This window comes from Hyperolius riggenbachi, chromosome 4 (genome assembly GCF_040937935.1).
Source record: "Hyperolius riggenbachi isolate aHypRig1 chromosome 4, aHypRig1.pri, whole genome shotgun sequence".
Lineage (NCBI taxonomy): Eukaryota > Metazoa > Chordata > Amphibia > Anura > Hyperoliidae > Hyperolius > Hyperolius riggenbachi.
In genome coordinates, this window is record NC_090649.1 from 121,617,906 (window position 1) to 121,632,774 (window position 14,869).

Here is a 14,869-nt window from a genome sequence, read left to right on the forward strand (position 1 = left end):
GGCAGACCTTTTACAGCAATACTAAAATCATGTATATTTGGCCCCACCCATGACCACGCCCACATTCTGTTGCGTGACCATGCCCATTTTTTCGCAGGGGATTTTGTCAGTAAAAAAAATCTTTTATCAGTAAATTTTTAGGTATTTGTCAATAAAAAATAACGTGAAAGGTTGGCAACACTGGACAGCGCTCAGCAAAAATAGTGTTTAACTTTGCTAGTTCGGTCCCCTAGTGCACTGAAGAATGGTAATATGGCCCTTGGCATAAAAAGTTTGGACACCCCTGGACTAGTGTATGCACAAAGACACATTTCCTTTTTTGATTTTTGTTTTCGTAAGCTTTGCTTGTGAATACCGTAATTCAATAAAGAAGGCTGAGATACCTGCTGCTGGTTGATACAATCTGGAGCAAAGAAAATATCTGTACTAGTTAGATGCTGCTTTTAGCAAGTGGTCAGTGAAGATCAGAAGATAAGACATACAGTTTGCTGATACAGGAAATGGCAATGTCTTTCCAGCAGGTGTGATTTGCCAGTCATTGCTTTGCTAGGTTTCTGTTTCAGAATCAAGCGGATCCTCATGGCTCTAGGAGCCCATTCAGGAACTTCTGTATGAGAAGTTATAGACAGTTCAGCCAAACCTCTACAACATAGCTCCCAACTGTCCCTCTTTTGGAGGGACAGTCCCTCTTTGGGAATCCAGCTCCTCTGTCCCTCTTTCTATTTGTCCCTCTTTTAGGACTCATGTACAGATCTATGTAAATATATGCATGTTTCTACTGAAAAATGTATTTAATTGACTCTAAACTTTATTCTCATCCTTTAAATTGATATATTTCAAATGTTAATATGGAGGAAAATTAACCAGGATAGAAAGGACCAATGTGGTTTGAATTATAAAACAAGGTATTTTTTCTATGACATCTTTATGGTATGCGTTACTGGAGTTGAGTCAGGGGTGTGGCAGAGGCATGGCCAAGAATTGAACTTCATCACAATCAGTAGCTGATACCCCCTTTCCCATGAGAAATCTTTCCCTTTTCACTAATGGATCATCAGCGGGCTCTGTATGGCTGACATTGTGGTGAAACCCCTCCCACAATGTGATGTCAGGACCATGGTTCTGTCATCACACTGTGGGAGCCTAGTTGCATTGTGGGAAATAACAGCTGTTTCCGACAGCGAAAAAAGCAAGCAGCATCTCCTTCCACTGACATTTCCTGCCAGCAGTAAAAATGTCACCATGTGATAAATGTCAGAATGTAAATCAGGGAGAGGAAAGATTTTACAATGGGAAAACACTGACTAAATCAACATTCATACATCATTATTGTAAAAATGAAGCACTTTTTTTATTACATTATTTTCACTGGAGTTCCTCTTTAAAGTGAACCAGAGACGAAGCACCCTCATGTATTTTACCATATATATCAGTGGGAACATTAGAGAAAACACCTACACTGTTCTCTGTTTCATTTTTAACTGCTCAGCTTGCTTATAATCAGCCCTGATAAAATCCCAGACTGAGCATTCAGTCTGGCTTTGCTCAGGAATCTTTATAGCTGAGTCATTATAGAAGAGCCACAAGGGGGCAGGCTTGGGCTTAAAAAGACATCAGTGAAGACAGACTCAGCTATTAAAATTCCTGAGCAAAGCCAGACTGAATGCTCAGTCAGGGATTTTATCAGGGCTGATAAGAAGAAAGCTGAACAGTTAAAAATGAAAAAGAGAGCAGGGTATGTGTTTTCTCTAATGTTCCCACTGATATATATGGTAAAATACATGAGGGTGCTTCGTCTCTGGTTCACTTTAAAGAGGAACTCCAGTGAAAATAATGTAATAAAAAAAGTGCTTCATTTTTACAATAATGATGTATGAATGTTGATTTAGTCAGTGTTTTCCCATTGTAAAATCTTTCCTCTCCCTGATTTACATTCTGACATTTATCACATGGTGACATTTTTACTGCTGGCAGGAAATGTCAGTGGAAGGAGATGCTGCTTGCTTTTTTCGCTGTCGGAAACAGCTGTTATTTCCCACAATGCAACTAGGCTCCCACAGTGTGATGACAGAACCATGGTCCTGACATCACATTGTGGGAGGGGTTTCACCACAATGTCAGCCATACAGAGCCCGCTGATGATCCATTAGTGAAAAGGGAAAGATTTCTCATGGGAAAGGGGGTATCAGCTACTGATTGTGATGAAGTTCAATTCTTGGCCATGCGTTCCTCTTTAAAGTGAACCAGAGACGAAGCACCCTCATGTATTTTACCATATATATCAGTGGGAACATTAGAGAAAACACATACCCTGCTCTCTTTTTCATTTTTAACTGTTCAGCTTTCTTCTTATCAGCCCTGATAAAATCCCTGACTGAGCATTCAGTCTGGCTTTGCTCAGGAATTTTAATAGCTGAGTCTGTCTTCACTGATGTCTTTTTAAGCCCAAGCCTGCCCCCTTGTGGCTCTTCTATAATGACTCAGCTATAAAGATTCCTGAGCAAAGCCAGACTGAATGCTCAGTCTGGGATTTTATCAGGGCTGATTATAAGCAAGCTGAGCAGTTAAAAATGAAACAGAGAACAGTGTAGGTGTTTTCTCTAATGTTCCCACTGATATATATGGTAAAATACATGAGGGTGCTTCGTCTCTGGTTCACTTTAAGTGTCCCTCTTTCTTATCTCAAAACATTGGCAGGTATGTCTACAACCAAAATACCATTCTGAGGCTCTGAATGGCCCTGGTTCTTATTTGCTCATCAAATCGAAAAGAGACAAACAAAACAAAATTAACTACGTTGATGGCCTTTAATTGCACTGTTGATTTCTATACAAAAGGTATTAAAAAGGTACGAAACATCAATAATGATCTAATTTTGGCATTGTGTGGCTACAACTTGAGGCACGCCATTTGTCACGGAACAATAAATCTGTGTCTGCTGAGCATTCATAACATGGAAGAGTGCAGCCACTGTTTTGGACATAGGCACCTTATGGCATTTCCTCCTGCTCAGGTAGATCTGCAATCTTAGTTATGCCTAGGTGGGACAAGCAGGCAGTTACTCTGAGCCACAGGAAGTTGTCTGGCTACAGTGCTCATAGTGCAGCTTAATATAACCTTCACTTCATGAAAAGGGAGGAATCTGGTTATTAGAGGCAATCCAGCTATTGTTCATACATTTTCAGAAATTAGATGGAACAGGCCTCGTCATGTGTGTCCCTTTCCTGTGTTTCTCCAGACACAACCGTAACATTCATCCCGTCATTCCAAGAAGATATCCTGACTCTCTTCCTGTTGTTTCCTCCACCTCCGGAGCTGGCGCTGAAGCTGCAGCTTGTTGGTGAAGAAGAACTCCTTCCAGCCAATGTTCTGGGCCAGAGACCTCATTTCTGTGGTAATGCGGTCACATGACCTCTCTACGATATGTTCCCATAGTTTGTCCGAATTGCAGAGCTGTTTGAAAAACAAACAAACAAAAAAATTGCTGATGCAGAAATTCATTGAGGTATACAGAGAAAATGTATCCAAATACATAGGCCAGACACCAATCAACACTGTACATGATTTATTTAAGAGGTACTCCAGCCCAAATGTCTATTTTATTTTTGAACAGTGTAGGGCAGGGGTCTCAAACTCGCGGCCTGCTGGCCATTTGCGGCCCTCGATACAATATTTTGTGGCCCGCGCTGGCAAAAGCTTCCTTATAGTTCGCTTCAGTGCTCCCAAGTAATCCGCCGCATCCCCGCCGCTAAACGAGCGCTGCAGAGCCCCCAAATCGCCCGGGGGGCAATCCGCCTGCATTTCCTGGAAGGGGCAGAGCTTTCAGCTTCAGCTCTGCCCCTCCTGACGTCAATCGCGGCGCATCGCCGCCTCTGCCCGCCCCTCTCACTCTTCCTTCACAGAGATTGACGTCAGGAGTGGCAGAGCTGACTGACTTTTTTGTGCAATCCCTTATGCGGCCCAGCCTCATCCTGATTTTGCCTCCTGCGGCCCCCAGGTAAATTGAGTTTGAGACCCCTGATGTAGGGTAAAGTTAGGAGGACTTGCTAGTTTTTATTGCTCTCTGTCTGTGATGCCCTACTTTGTTGGTAATATGCAAACCTTTTCCACCATACAATCTCCAATAAAGGCTCAATTCCACTAGCAGCCTTTTCTAATCGCTAGTGATTTGAAAAAGCTCTTGCTAATGCAATGCTATGGGGGATTTTTATAAAATCACATCGCTCCAGTGGGGTCACACCCATAGCATTACATTAGCAAGAGTTTTTCAAATCACAAAGCCCTCAGAAAATCGCTCCTAGTGGGTTCCAGGCCTAACTCAGTAAATGGCAGCCAGGATAGCACATTAAACACACAAGCCAGCAAACGTTTAATTAATCAACTGCCTGCATAGCTTCCACTTCCTTGGTGAGCATTAGGAGATTTTTCTGCTCATGCTTAGGCCCCATTCACACTTGCAAATTGCAAAACGGTAGTGCTTTTGCTAGCATTTTGCTATGGCGATTTTTGGCGATTAACACGGAAAAAATCGCCATTCACACTTGCCGATTTTTTCGCGATTGCGTTTAGCGCTTCTATAGCACTAAACGCGATCGCCGGGGAATCGCCTGAAAATGGTGCAGGATACAAATCTTCGTTTGACGATTTGCGTTAATTACACAAATCGCCCAAGTGAGAATGGGCTCATAGGGTATTATGGCACTAACGCTTTAAAAAGCGCTAGCGCTTGAGCATTTTGCCGAAATCGCTGGCAAAATGCTCAGATGTGAACGGGGCCTTAGGCCAGTTTCACATGGGGCAGTTGTAGGTAGGGTAACCTGCTCTGGTCCACCCACCTAGCACTGAGAAGCCTGTAGTCCAGGCATTGGGGAGGCCTCCTGCGGGACAATAGATCTGCTCCTAGGATAGGCATGTCCAAAGTCCGGCCAGAGACCAAACCGAGCCTTTTCTGGTGGTCCCCAAAGCCCTCTACAGTTAATACCATGCGGCCCACAGGCCGTAGCTGTGGTGCCACACGCAGGGGCCACCTTGTGTCACAACTCTGCCCCCCCCTTTGTTCGCCTTTAGGTTATCAGCCACCACTGTAGCAGTAACAGCCACTGATTAGCAGCTGCCACTATGCCAGCAGCAGTAACAGTCTCTGATTAGCAGCTGCCACTGTGCTAATTGCACACAGTATATGGGCTATTTTTATTTGACAAAATACCACAGGCATAGTATACCTAGTGTACCGGCAATGTGCAAAAATTGTGTTTAATTTTGCTAGTTCAGCAACAGTTTAACAAAAGTTTTGACACCCCTGTCCTAGGAGATCTAAGGTAACGCTCATCTGTCTTCATGTTTGATGGGAAGCATCGCTTCCTGGCAGCATGAAAAGGTCGAACAGAATGGGGGAAAAGAACTTGCTAGGTTATAAAATCGCCCAAGTACGTTTTTTTCAACACCCTGTTTGGTGCTACATGCAATGGCTTTAGGCAACATCACCATCATCTGATCTTTAAATGATAGGGCCCTATATCTGTGTGTTGCAATGCAATACAACGCAACACAGTCTTTCCGGTGCCGTGTGTATGCCAGTCATACTGATGACTGGTAAAGTGTTTGCTCTCTGGAAAAATGCATGCAACATTGCACTGTGCACTACGCTGGAGGAAGAGACGGTTCTATGCTCTCATGTCCAGAGAGCTAATAAGCAATGCACTAGACAGTGTCAAGGGGCCCTAAGTTCCACCCAGGGGCCTAACTACAGGGGAGCAGCCCCTGCTACCTGCAGGGGGCCTAGAGCTGTAAGGGGGCCTCAACTGCTGCTTCATTCCCTTCCATACAGGGGTCCCTCCTTCAGATCAGGTGTTTTGGGGGCTACACTTGTTATGGCTGTGCAGATTATGATGCCCTCGCTTGTTTTAGGACTCTTGCAGGATGGGCCCCCCAGGCTATGAGGGTCACCAGGGGTGGGCAAGGGAGAAGGTGTGAATATTTAGGGCCCCATCATAGTTTTGTTGGGGGGGAGGGAGGCATGGATTTGCAGTTACGCCTCTGGGCTTCTACCCTGCTCAGATTCCATCTCTGGTCACTATGCACATTCCATTTCTATCCTAAATTGGAGACCCCATACTTATGGATCTCTCAGAATGTATTTCTAAGTGGCATAAGCCAAAGGTTTTATTTTAATTTGGACAATTGCAAGAACATTTATTTAAGGCTAAAGGGAACTTCACATGAATTTCCACTCAGCAATACAATGAGAAGACAAGACAGTGAAGGTAAGGTGTAGAAGTGCAGTGAGAATACTATTTATTGATGCCAGGAAGCAGGGCCGAGCCTGGGCGGGTGCTGCGGGTGCATTGCACCCAGGCGCCTGTCTACGACAGGCGTCGCCCAGCCGCTGCTCACCCCCTGTGGCCGCCGCTCCCTCAGTCCCTGTGGCCGCCGCCACCGCTGCTCCCCCCCCTCCCTCCTGGCGCCTCACTCAGACCTCGATCAGGCGGCGACCAATCGTGCGGGCGCTAGGACCTAGCACACCACACTGATATGCGAAAGTGACATCACTTCCGCATATAGAGCGGGTGCGTCCGGCGCCCACTCGTACTGGTCGGGTCGCTGCTGATCCTGAGGTCTGCAAGGTGAGGAGGGAGCTGGAGCGACGGCGGCTGGGGGGCTCCCTGTCACTTACTGCCTAAAGGGGCTCCCTGTCACTCACTGCTCAAACGGGCTCCCTGTCACTCACTGGCTAAAGGGGCTCCCTGTCACTCACTGCCCAAAGGGGCTCCCTGTCACTCACTGCTCAAACGGGTTCCCTGTCACTCACTGGCTAAAGGGGCTCCCTGTCACTCACTGCCTAAAGGGGCTCCCTGTCACTCACTGCCTAAAGGGGCTCCCTGTCACTCACTGCTCAAACGGGCTCCCTGTCACTCACTGCCTAAAGGGGCTCCCTGTCACTCACTGCTCAAACGGGCTCCCTGTCACTCACTACCTAAAGGGGCTCCCTGTCACTCACTGCTCAAACGGGCTCCCTGACACTCACTAGCTAAAGGGGCTCCCTGTCACTCACTGCTCAAACGGGCTCCCTGTCACTCGCTGCCTAAAGGGGCTCCCTGTCACTCACTGCCTAAAGGGGCTCCCTGTCACTCACTGCCTAAAGGGGCTCCCTGTCACTCACTGCCTAAAGGGGCTCCCTGTCACTCACTGCCTAAAGGGGCTCCCTGTCACTCACTGCATAAAAGGTTCCCTGTCACTTACTACCTAAAGGGGCTACCTGTCACTCACTGCCTAAAGGGACTATCTGTCACTCACTGCCTAAAGGAGCTCCCTGTCACTCACTGCCTAAAGAGGCTCCCTGTCACTGTTAAGCTTGGAGGTGTATTCTCCACAGTCAGCATGCAACACATAAGCTGACGTGAAGGAGGTACACACACCAGCACAAGGAATCAGGATATCCCCAGTTTAGTGGAGGAGAGAACTGACTCCAATAGGAGATTGTGGTGCACAGAGCCGGTGCTGATCCGAACAGCCACAAACAATACTTTTGTGATAACGTCTCAGCGCAAAGTAGGGCTGAGTGCATAAACCAGGACTGAGGAGATCAGGACAGGTTGACAGAATGAACGCTTGCTTAACTAGCCACTACTTAGTGACAGCAAGCATCCACAACAAGACAGACTGGAATGAGGCAGCCAATGCTTGCAGCGATGGCGTGCCTCACAAAGACAGGACAGGATAGTCAGGAAATAGGAGGATCAAGATAGATGAACGTAGCACAGACAAATATACAATAAGTATGTTTTCCTAGCGTATTACAATTACAGCTATCAATGAACCTATTTGTAACGTCTGACTAACATATGTATATATCGGCAATGAACCGATATATGACATAAGCAGGAACGCTGACTAGGACTGGAGCAATACAGGGAACAGGACTCAGAAGGATTCGCTATCTCTTCGCAGAGATGAACGCAATCCACAAACAGAACCAGGAGCAGGATATTAACTCAGCACGGGTGATCACGATACGCGCAACCTACCAAAACGTGCTGGAAGGCTGACTAACTGAACACAGGATATAAACAGTTCGTGTACGTATATATCAGCGTCACTGATGTATCAACGTAACACGAATACAAGGAAAATAACAAAATGTGCAAGTATGCGTATATATTGGCGATGAACCAATATATGACACAAGACAAGCAGAGTAACAACTTCTAGAACAAGAGCAGAACTAGGAGGACTCGCTGACCCCTTCGCAGGAGTCAGCGCAGTCCACACGGACTAGGAACGAGGTGGGGCACGAGCAGAGTAACAGACAGAATCTGAGACTATGGTAGCCCATGAAGCATTGCAGGAAGCAGTTCTTTATACTGAGGTCATCCAATGGGAGCAGACCTGCAGATTCCCACACAAGTGAGTGGTAATTAATCACAGGCTGACAGCAGGAAAAGGCAGACAATGATATGCAGCCTGCAGGAAAGGGATTGCCACTCCATTGCAGCAGACAATGTTTGTTTACACAAAAGCATATTAAACTGTCATTAACTTCAGAGCGACTGCAGATGGAATCAGCAACTAGTTTAAGTGCAAACCAAACTATGCAAGCAAATGCATGTAATGACATCAAAACTGCTTGGGTTGCAATACCACTGCAGCCAGCAGTAAACGCTGCAGAAGCGATCATAACAGTCACTCACTGCCTAAAGGGGCTCCCTGTCACTCACTGCCTAAAGGGGGTCCAGGCTGGCTACATATACTGGGGACACTGGCTGTTTGTCATTATGGGCATTTACTGGGGAAAATCTGTCTCTTATTATGTGCATTTACTGGTGAAAAGCGGTCTCTTATTATGTGCATTTACTGGTGAAAAGCGGTCTCTTATTATGTGCATTTACTGGTGAAAAGCGGTCTCTTATTATGTGCATTTACTGGTGAAAAGCGGTCTTTTATGTGCATTTACTAGTGAAAAGCTGTCTCTCATTATGTGCATTTACTGATGAAAGGCTGTCTGTCATTACGTGCATTTACTGGTAAAACGCTGTCTCTTATGTGCATTTAGTGGGGAAATTTTGTCAGTAAAAATAATCTTTTGTCAGTAAATTTTTAGGTATTTGTCAGTAAAAAATAACGTGAAAGGTTGGCAACACTGGCAGGCTGCGCGGCGCAACGGAAAAGATACAGGCAGCCCACCTCACGCTTGGGCTTGGCGGGGGAAGGAGCCAACGACAGCGAGCGAGAGTAGGGTGGCCGCAGGCAGCCATAAATACGCAGTGTGTGACTGCATCGCACTTGCAGAGCCTCTCAACCTGAGTCAGTCCAGAGACTAGCAGACTGCAGGCAGCCAAAGCTAGCCAGGAGCAAGCCCATGGAAGAGGGGTAGGAATGGGGTATCACATGCATGCGTAAAGAGGTGGAAGTTGTGGGTGTGATTAGGCAGGACATGGGTGTGGTTATGTGGTTGGGCACGGTTAATTTAACCACTCCCATAGGCGCCAGAGAAAATCTTGCACCTAGGTGCCAGGCACCCCAGGCTCACCCCTGCCAGGAAGCTCCTGATGGAGAATCAGGTAGGACAGAGAACTCACTGCCAATAAAGATACAGCACCAGTCTCTATAAAGAGTCCTATTTTCCTTCATCCGAAAGTCTCTGAAACTGGATAAAGCCTCAATAGATAAACTAAGAGCCAGAAGCTGCACTCCCCCTTTGTATATAGCGCTCCTCAATTTAGTTGCATCTGACGTCACCGTAGAGACACTCTGCTCACTGCTGAGCTCAAATAAAGTAAGCTGCTTCCATGGTGATGTAACGTATTCTAGAATCCATTTATACAACAGCTCCAGTTTCTGGGTTGAATATGGCTTCATGTTACTTAACATCCAAACTCCAAGGTGTGTTATGGCAAAGCTCAATGTAGACGTACCGTGGCCTTTATTGAGAAGTAGCTTTTTTCTTGCTACCCTCCTATACAAGCCACATGTGGAGTGACTAGTGACATTGCTATCACATACACGCAACAGAAGTTCATATACTCCTATCCATACATCAAAGGCAAATCTACTGATAGTAGGGACAGCTGAGTGTGACATTGTTGCTGTCAGTGCAATCACATAGTAAGGCTCCAGGAGAAAGAGAAAGTAAGCAGCATATTACCATTTCTAGTCTTTAAAAAAAAAAAAAAAAAAAAAAAGATTCTGTTTTTAGATGTTAAAATCATGTGGCAAATCTACTGGAGAAAAGTGGACTGTGTTGCTGTAATCCTACCACATTCAAAACCGATATTTTAAAAAAATATTGGAATCAGGCTTTAAAGCAAACCCAGGAGGTTTGCAATGCTCATTTTTTGATACTTACCTCAGAAGGGGATTCCCCTGTAGTCCTCCACAGCCCCGTTCCAGTGTTAGGACCCCGGTATGGCTTTTGTGCGCATTACCAGTGTTACACGGTTGGAGAGTGAAGCACTTCGGAGCTGCAGCAAGGGACACAGACACTTCTAGGGGCTGGAAGAAGCCCCAGGTAAGTAATGCATTATTGACACCATTCACCTCATGTCTCCTTTAAGGACCACAGACGTTTTTTCACAGAATACATTTTGTGATCACTGTGATTGACATTTTAAATAAATGAAGCAAAAAAGTTTTGTAAATAAAAGTTCTTTGAAAATAAGCAGAGAAAAGGTCTTGCTGCACCAATTTATAGAATGTATCTAGCTGCCAGTCTCAAGAGAGGCATGGCCTCAGACTGGCATCTGGTGGGGGAGGTGTAAGCAGGCAGAAGGTGATTGCTGTGGAAGGCCCCTCCCTCATTTGTGTGTTGCTGATCGTGTTTTCAGCCATGCACAGTGTATGTGTGATCTGTTATTCACTGCAGAATCACAACACATGCTTGCATGCATTATTCTGCAAACACAAACTGATTTCATTTATTATAAGGTTCCTTTACACATTGTGCGGTGCAATATGCGCGGGGCATAAGAGCCTACTGCATGGCATCACTCCGCACCATTGCATTGCGCACCATTCACACCTTGTGGCAATGTGCTGCAGCCTCTGCATCGGTCAGACCACTTTCTTCCCATTGCGGGTACAGTGGCATGTCTCATAAGACTTTACTGGCCACTGGGACGAGCTGCGGTGGGGGAGAGTACTGCGACGCAAAGTGGTAAGTATGAAAAGGGGCCTCAATGAATAGTACCACAAGCACATATAAGGGAATCGTGTAGCAACGCAGATGGCGTGTGTTGCGATGGCCAAGCAGTGCGCAAGTGAAAAAGTGGCCAAAGAGTTGAGGATCTATACAGTTTAAGGAAACCTGAGATGTACAAGCATTAATACTGACCTGGCGCTTCCTCCAGCCCCCTGTAAGCTGTGGACTCCCTCGCTGTCATCCATGGGCCGTTCCATTCTCCAGCAGTCAGCTCTGGGCGCTGCTGAATACCATGCATGTGGGGCCCTGGCCACACACCTCCTTGGTCGCATTCCCATGGTTGGGAGCTTTCTGCGCCTGCTTGTAACTGCATAGGCATAGAATGCTTCCGGCGAGGGGAGCGCAACCAAGGCTGCAAGACTGCAAGAGAATGAAGCCACCCGGGAGGATGGCGAGGGAGCCCACAGCTTACAGGGGGCTGGAGGAAACACCAGGTAACTACAAATGCTTGTACTTGTTTCACCCCAGGTACACTTTAAAGGAGTCATCATTTAATATAACATACCCCCCCCCTCTTCCCGATTTACCGACCTGGGGCGTCATCCAGCCCCTTGCAGCTGACTTTGCCACACTGACAGCTCCACTCTCAGCAGTTGGGCCGGGGTCCCGCACGGTGCAGAGGCAGACCTTGAGGGTGTCCTTACTGCATCTGTGTGAAGCGCCGCGGCGGACAACGTGGACTTTTGATTGACATCAGCTCTTGCTTAGGCGCAGTAGAGGAGGTTGGCCTCTGTCCCGGCCGGGACCATGGGCTGGCGGCTGCGAACAAAGCTGTTAGCATGGGACATATCAGCTGCAAGGAGCTGGAGGAAATCCCGGGTAAGTATATCATGGGGAGGCTCATTTTCTTTCCTTTAAGCAACATTTAAAAAAAAAAAAAAAAGTTTTTTTTTTTTTACTAAACTTTTATTAAAGCACAAATTAATTAAAACATTGTTTTATAAAATACTGTACATGTAAAAACTGTAATGAAATAGGCTTTTTTCCCTCTCTCTCCTGAATACAGGATATACTGAAGTTACTGCCAAGTGACCACTCTCCTCCTCTGTGCCAGCTCTGATGGGCGAGCCCCCTGACCCCTACCTGACCACCCAAGAGTCATTGGGGTGCTATATTACAATCCAGGGTTGTAACTCCACAACTGACCTTCATAGAGATGCTGATGCCCCATAAGAAGGGGTGACAGTCTGTGTGAACCCAGCTTGTATATTAATATGCAGATACTGAAAGGTCAGTTAGGGATAGGGGATTTAACAAAGAGCAACATGGAACTCAGCAGCAACTCTGCGTAACTTTGAGGTCTTAGCTACAAGCACTTTTTCCACTAAAGTCCTCTGTGAACATAGAGGTATGTAGCAGTGGCATAGCGGGCCGCTTTGGCCCGAGGGCCCCAGTGCAGTTGCAACCCCTGCACCCCCTATTGCTATGCCCCTGATATGTAGTTTATCCTGTGTATTGAGGCAGTGAAGTGCACAGCTTCATATAGGTGTGTTTACCAGGCAGGCAGCCCTGTAACTAAACTCTTTCCTAATCATTATCAAAGGATTCCTGGCAACACTGGCATAATGGAATTTTGCATTTCCTAACTCATGACTCAAAAGCTTTAAGTTTTGGAGGAGGAACAAAGCCCAGACTTTAGTGGATTTTTTTTTTTACCCTGAAAGTCCCTGTTCTATCTGATCCAGTACTAAACCCTGGGATTCCACGTACTTCTCAGCCACAGCAGGATTGCCAATAATCTCTTTAACACTTTCTTAGCCAAAAGCAAAAGTAGCCAGTTGCTGCGCATTTTGTTTCTGTGTATGTTGCTACCTGCTAATGCATACACAAAGGCAGAGTCAGTCAAGCACAGCAAAACCCAGCCACAAAGCGACATTACCCTGAATAACCTGGAAACAGTACAGGTCTTCTGCAGAGCTTCTAAGAAAAAGTCAGCACTGCATGGAGTTTGGTGCCCTCTGCTGGCTAACACAGGAAATACGGATATCAAAAAGTAAATATCATTGAACATTGACATTGTACTGGGGATAGGTGTGCACACACGCACTACAAAAGGCAACGACGGGTCCGCCGGACCTTTACGCTGGGCAGTCTTTTAGCCGACAGTAGCGCGTGTGTACGCGCTGTCGGCGGACCGATAAGGCTGTTTCTGAACGATCCACTGAGCCTTTTGTAGTGTGTGTGTACGCACCTGATGAAAAGGTTGCAACTGCACCTGGGCCAACCGCGTAACAATAGGGGATGCAGAGGTTGCAACCGCACTGGGGCCCCTAGACCAGAGGGGCCCACTAGGGGCTACAAATATTACTCCTGGTGCACAAGTCATATGTTTGTGGCAAAAACTCCCCTTTGGGGAGGAGAACAAGGGCTGAATAATATACTTCACAACCAATTAGAACAACCGAGTTCTCTAAAAGCATACATCTTTATTTTCTCATATCAAAAACACAAACAGTCCCCACAATAAACCCACCCACTCCCCCCTAAAAAAGCCTATCTAAATGGGTTCTGGCCTGGAAAATTGATCAATGATCATATATGACCTCCAACCACTGTGCAGTGATATTGGGTAGAATCCATGCATCTAGCAACATTCCAGCAATTCCCCTCAAGCTGTGACGATTGGTAGCCGCTGCACTGATAGTATCATAACATCCTTCAACTGCTTAGTCCAATCATTGGTTGTTTGTACATCCGGGGCTCAATCACCTCCTTCAACATGACACCAACAACTTTAGCTTGGAACCGCTGGTATTGCTGACCTCTTGTATACATCAAACAATTGCATTTACAGAGCGTCCTTTTTGGATTGTATCCACGCTGCACAGCAGCACTCACCCCTTCTTCTACCCCTTTAAGGCAACACTTCACGTTCCAGGACTTGCGGCTGCGGCGTCCCGCAGCTCACTCTGCCCATACTCCATAACCCCCGGGGTCCATGCAGGATGTTACTGGGGTGCTTGGTCTTTCTCTGGCCGGCCAGACGACGTGCTTCGCTGATGCGGCGAGCAATGCTAGGCTAAACGCTCACACTCTGACGGCTTAGTGACCACGCCTGCATACGCGTTACGCCCACCTCATCACGTGGGCTTCGTCAGTGCAAGATGCTGTTAGTCTCGTCAAGGGGGCGTGCTACCAATCCTTTTATCTTCATCATGGATACTCCCTCTCACGGCAGGGCAGCTCCTATTGGGTATATATCGTTACGTAGCTGGCATCTATTTTCTTTTTATTTTTTATATATTCACTGTTCATTTCATTCCTTAATTTTATCTTTCCTTGGAAGGGGACCCACAAGCTTGGTATATATCATACATGTAAACGAGGATATACGGGGATGTTCCATCTTTTCATATTTTTTCCATAACATTTTCTCTATTATGTCAATATTGAGATAATTAATTACTTTTACATTGCTGACAGCCACAGTGTCTCATCTGAACATACATACAATCCACTCAACCCATGATCTTATATATGCACTGCACCGACATCGGATCAACAATATCTATTCACTGTATTGGCCTTATAAACATGCTGGCATTACCTTGATGATAACATCATCACATGTTCAATCTGGCAGAAAAACCGCCAGGTTGAAATCTGTGTTCAGACCCCCCGGGTATAATGTCCCCAACGTATAAATCCAACGACTCTCTACCTGGTATACAATTT

At 46.2% G+C, this 14,869-nt stretch overlaps 1 protein-coding gene across 3 annotated transcripts in view; it reads right to left on the bottom strand.

Moving 5' to 3' along the window:
* Nucleotides 1-2,793: 2,793 nt before the first annotated feature.
* The window catches only part of FBXO36 (F-box protein 36), a 90,499-nt gene continuing 78,423 nt past the window's right edge, over nt 2,794-14,869 (bottom strand). For all 3 annotated transcript variants that reach the window (XM_068280503.1, XM_068280501.1, XM_068280502.1), the window contains exon 4: nt 2,794-3,453. In XM_068280503.1, coding sequence (XP_068136604.1) covers nt 3,262-3,453 — 192 coding nt within the window. In that variant the 3' untranslated portion in view covers nt 2,794-3,261. The remainder of the gene's footprint in view (nt 3,454-14,869) is intronic.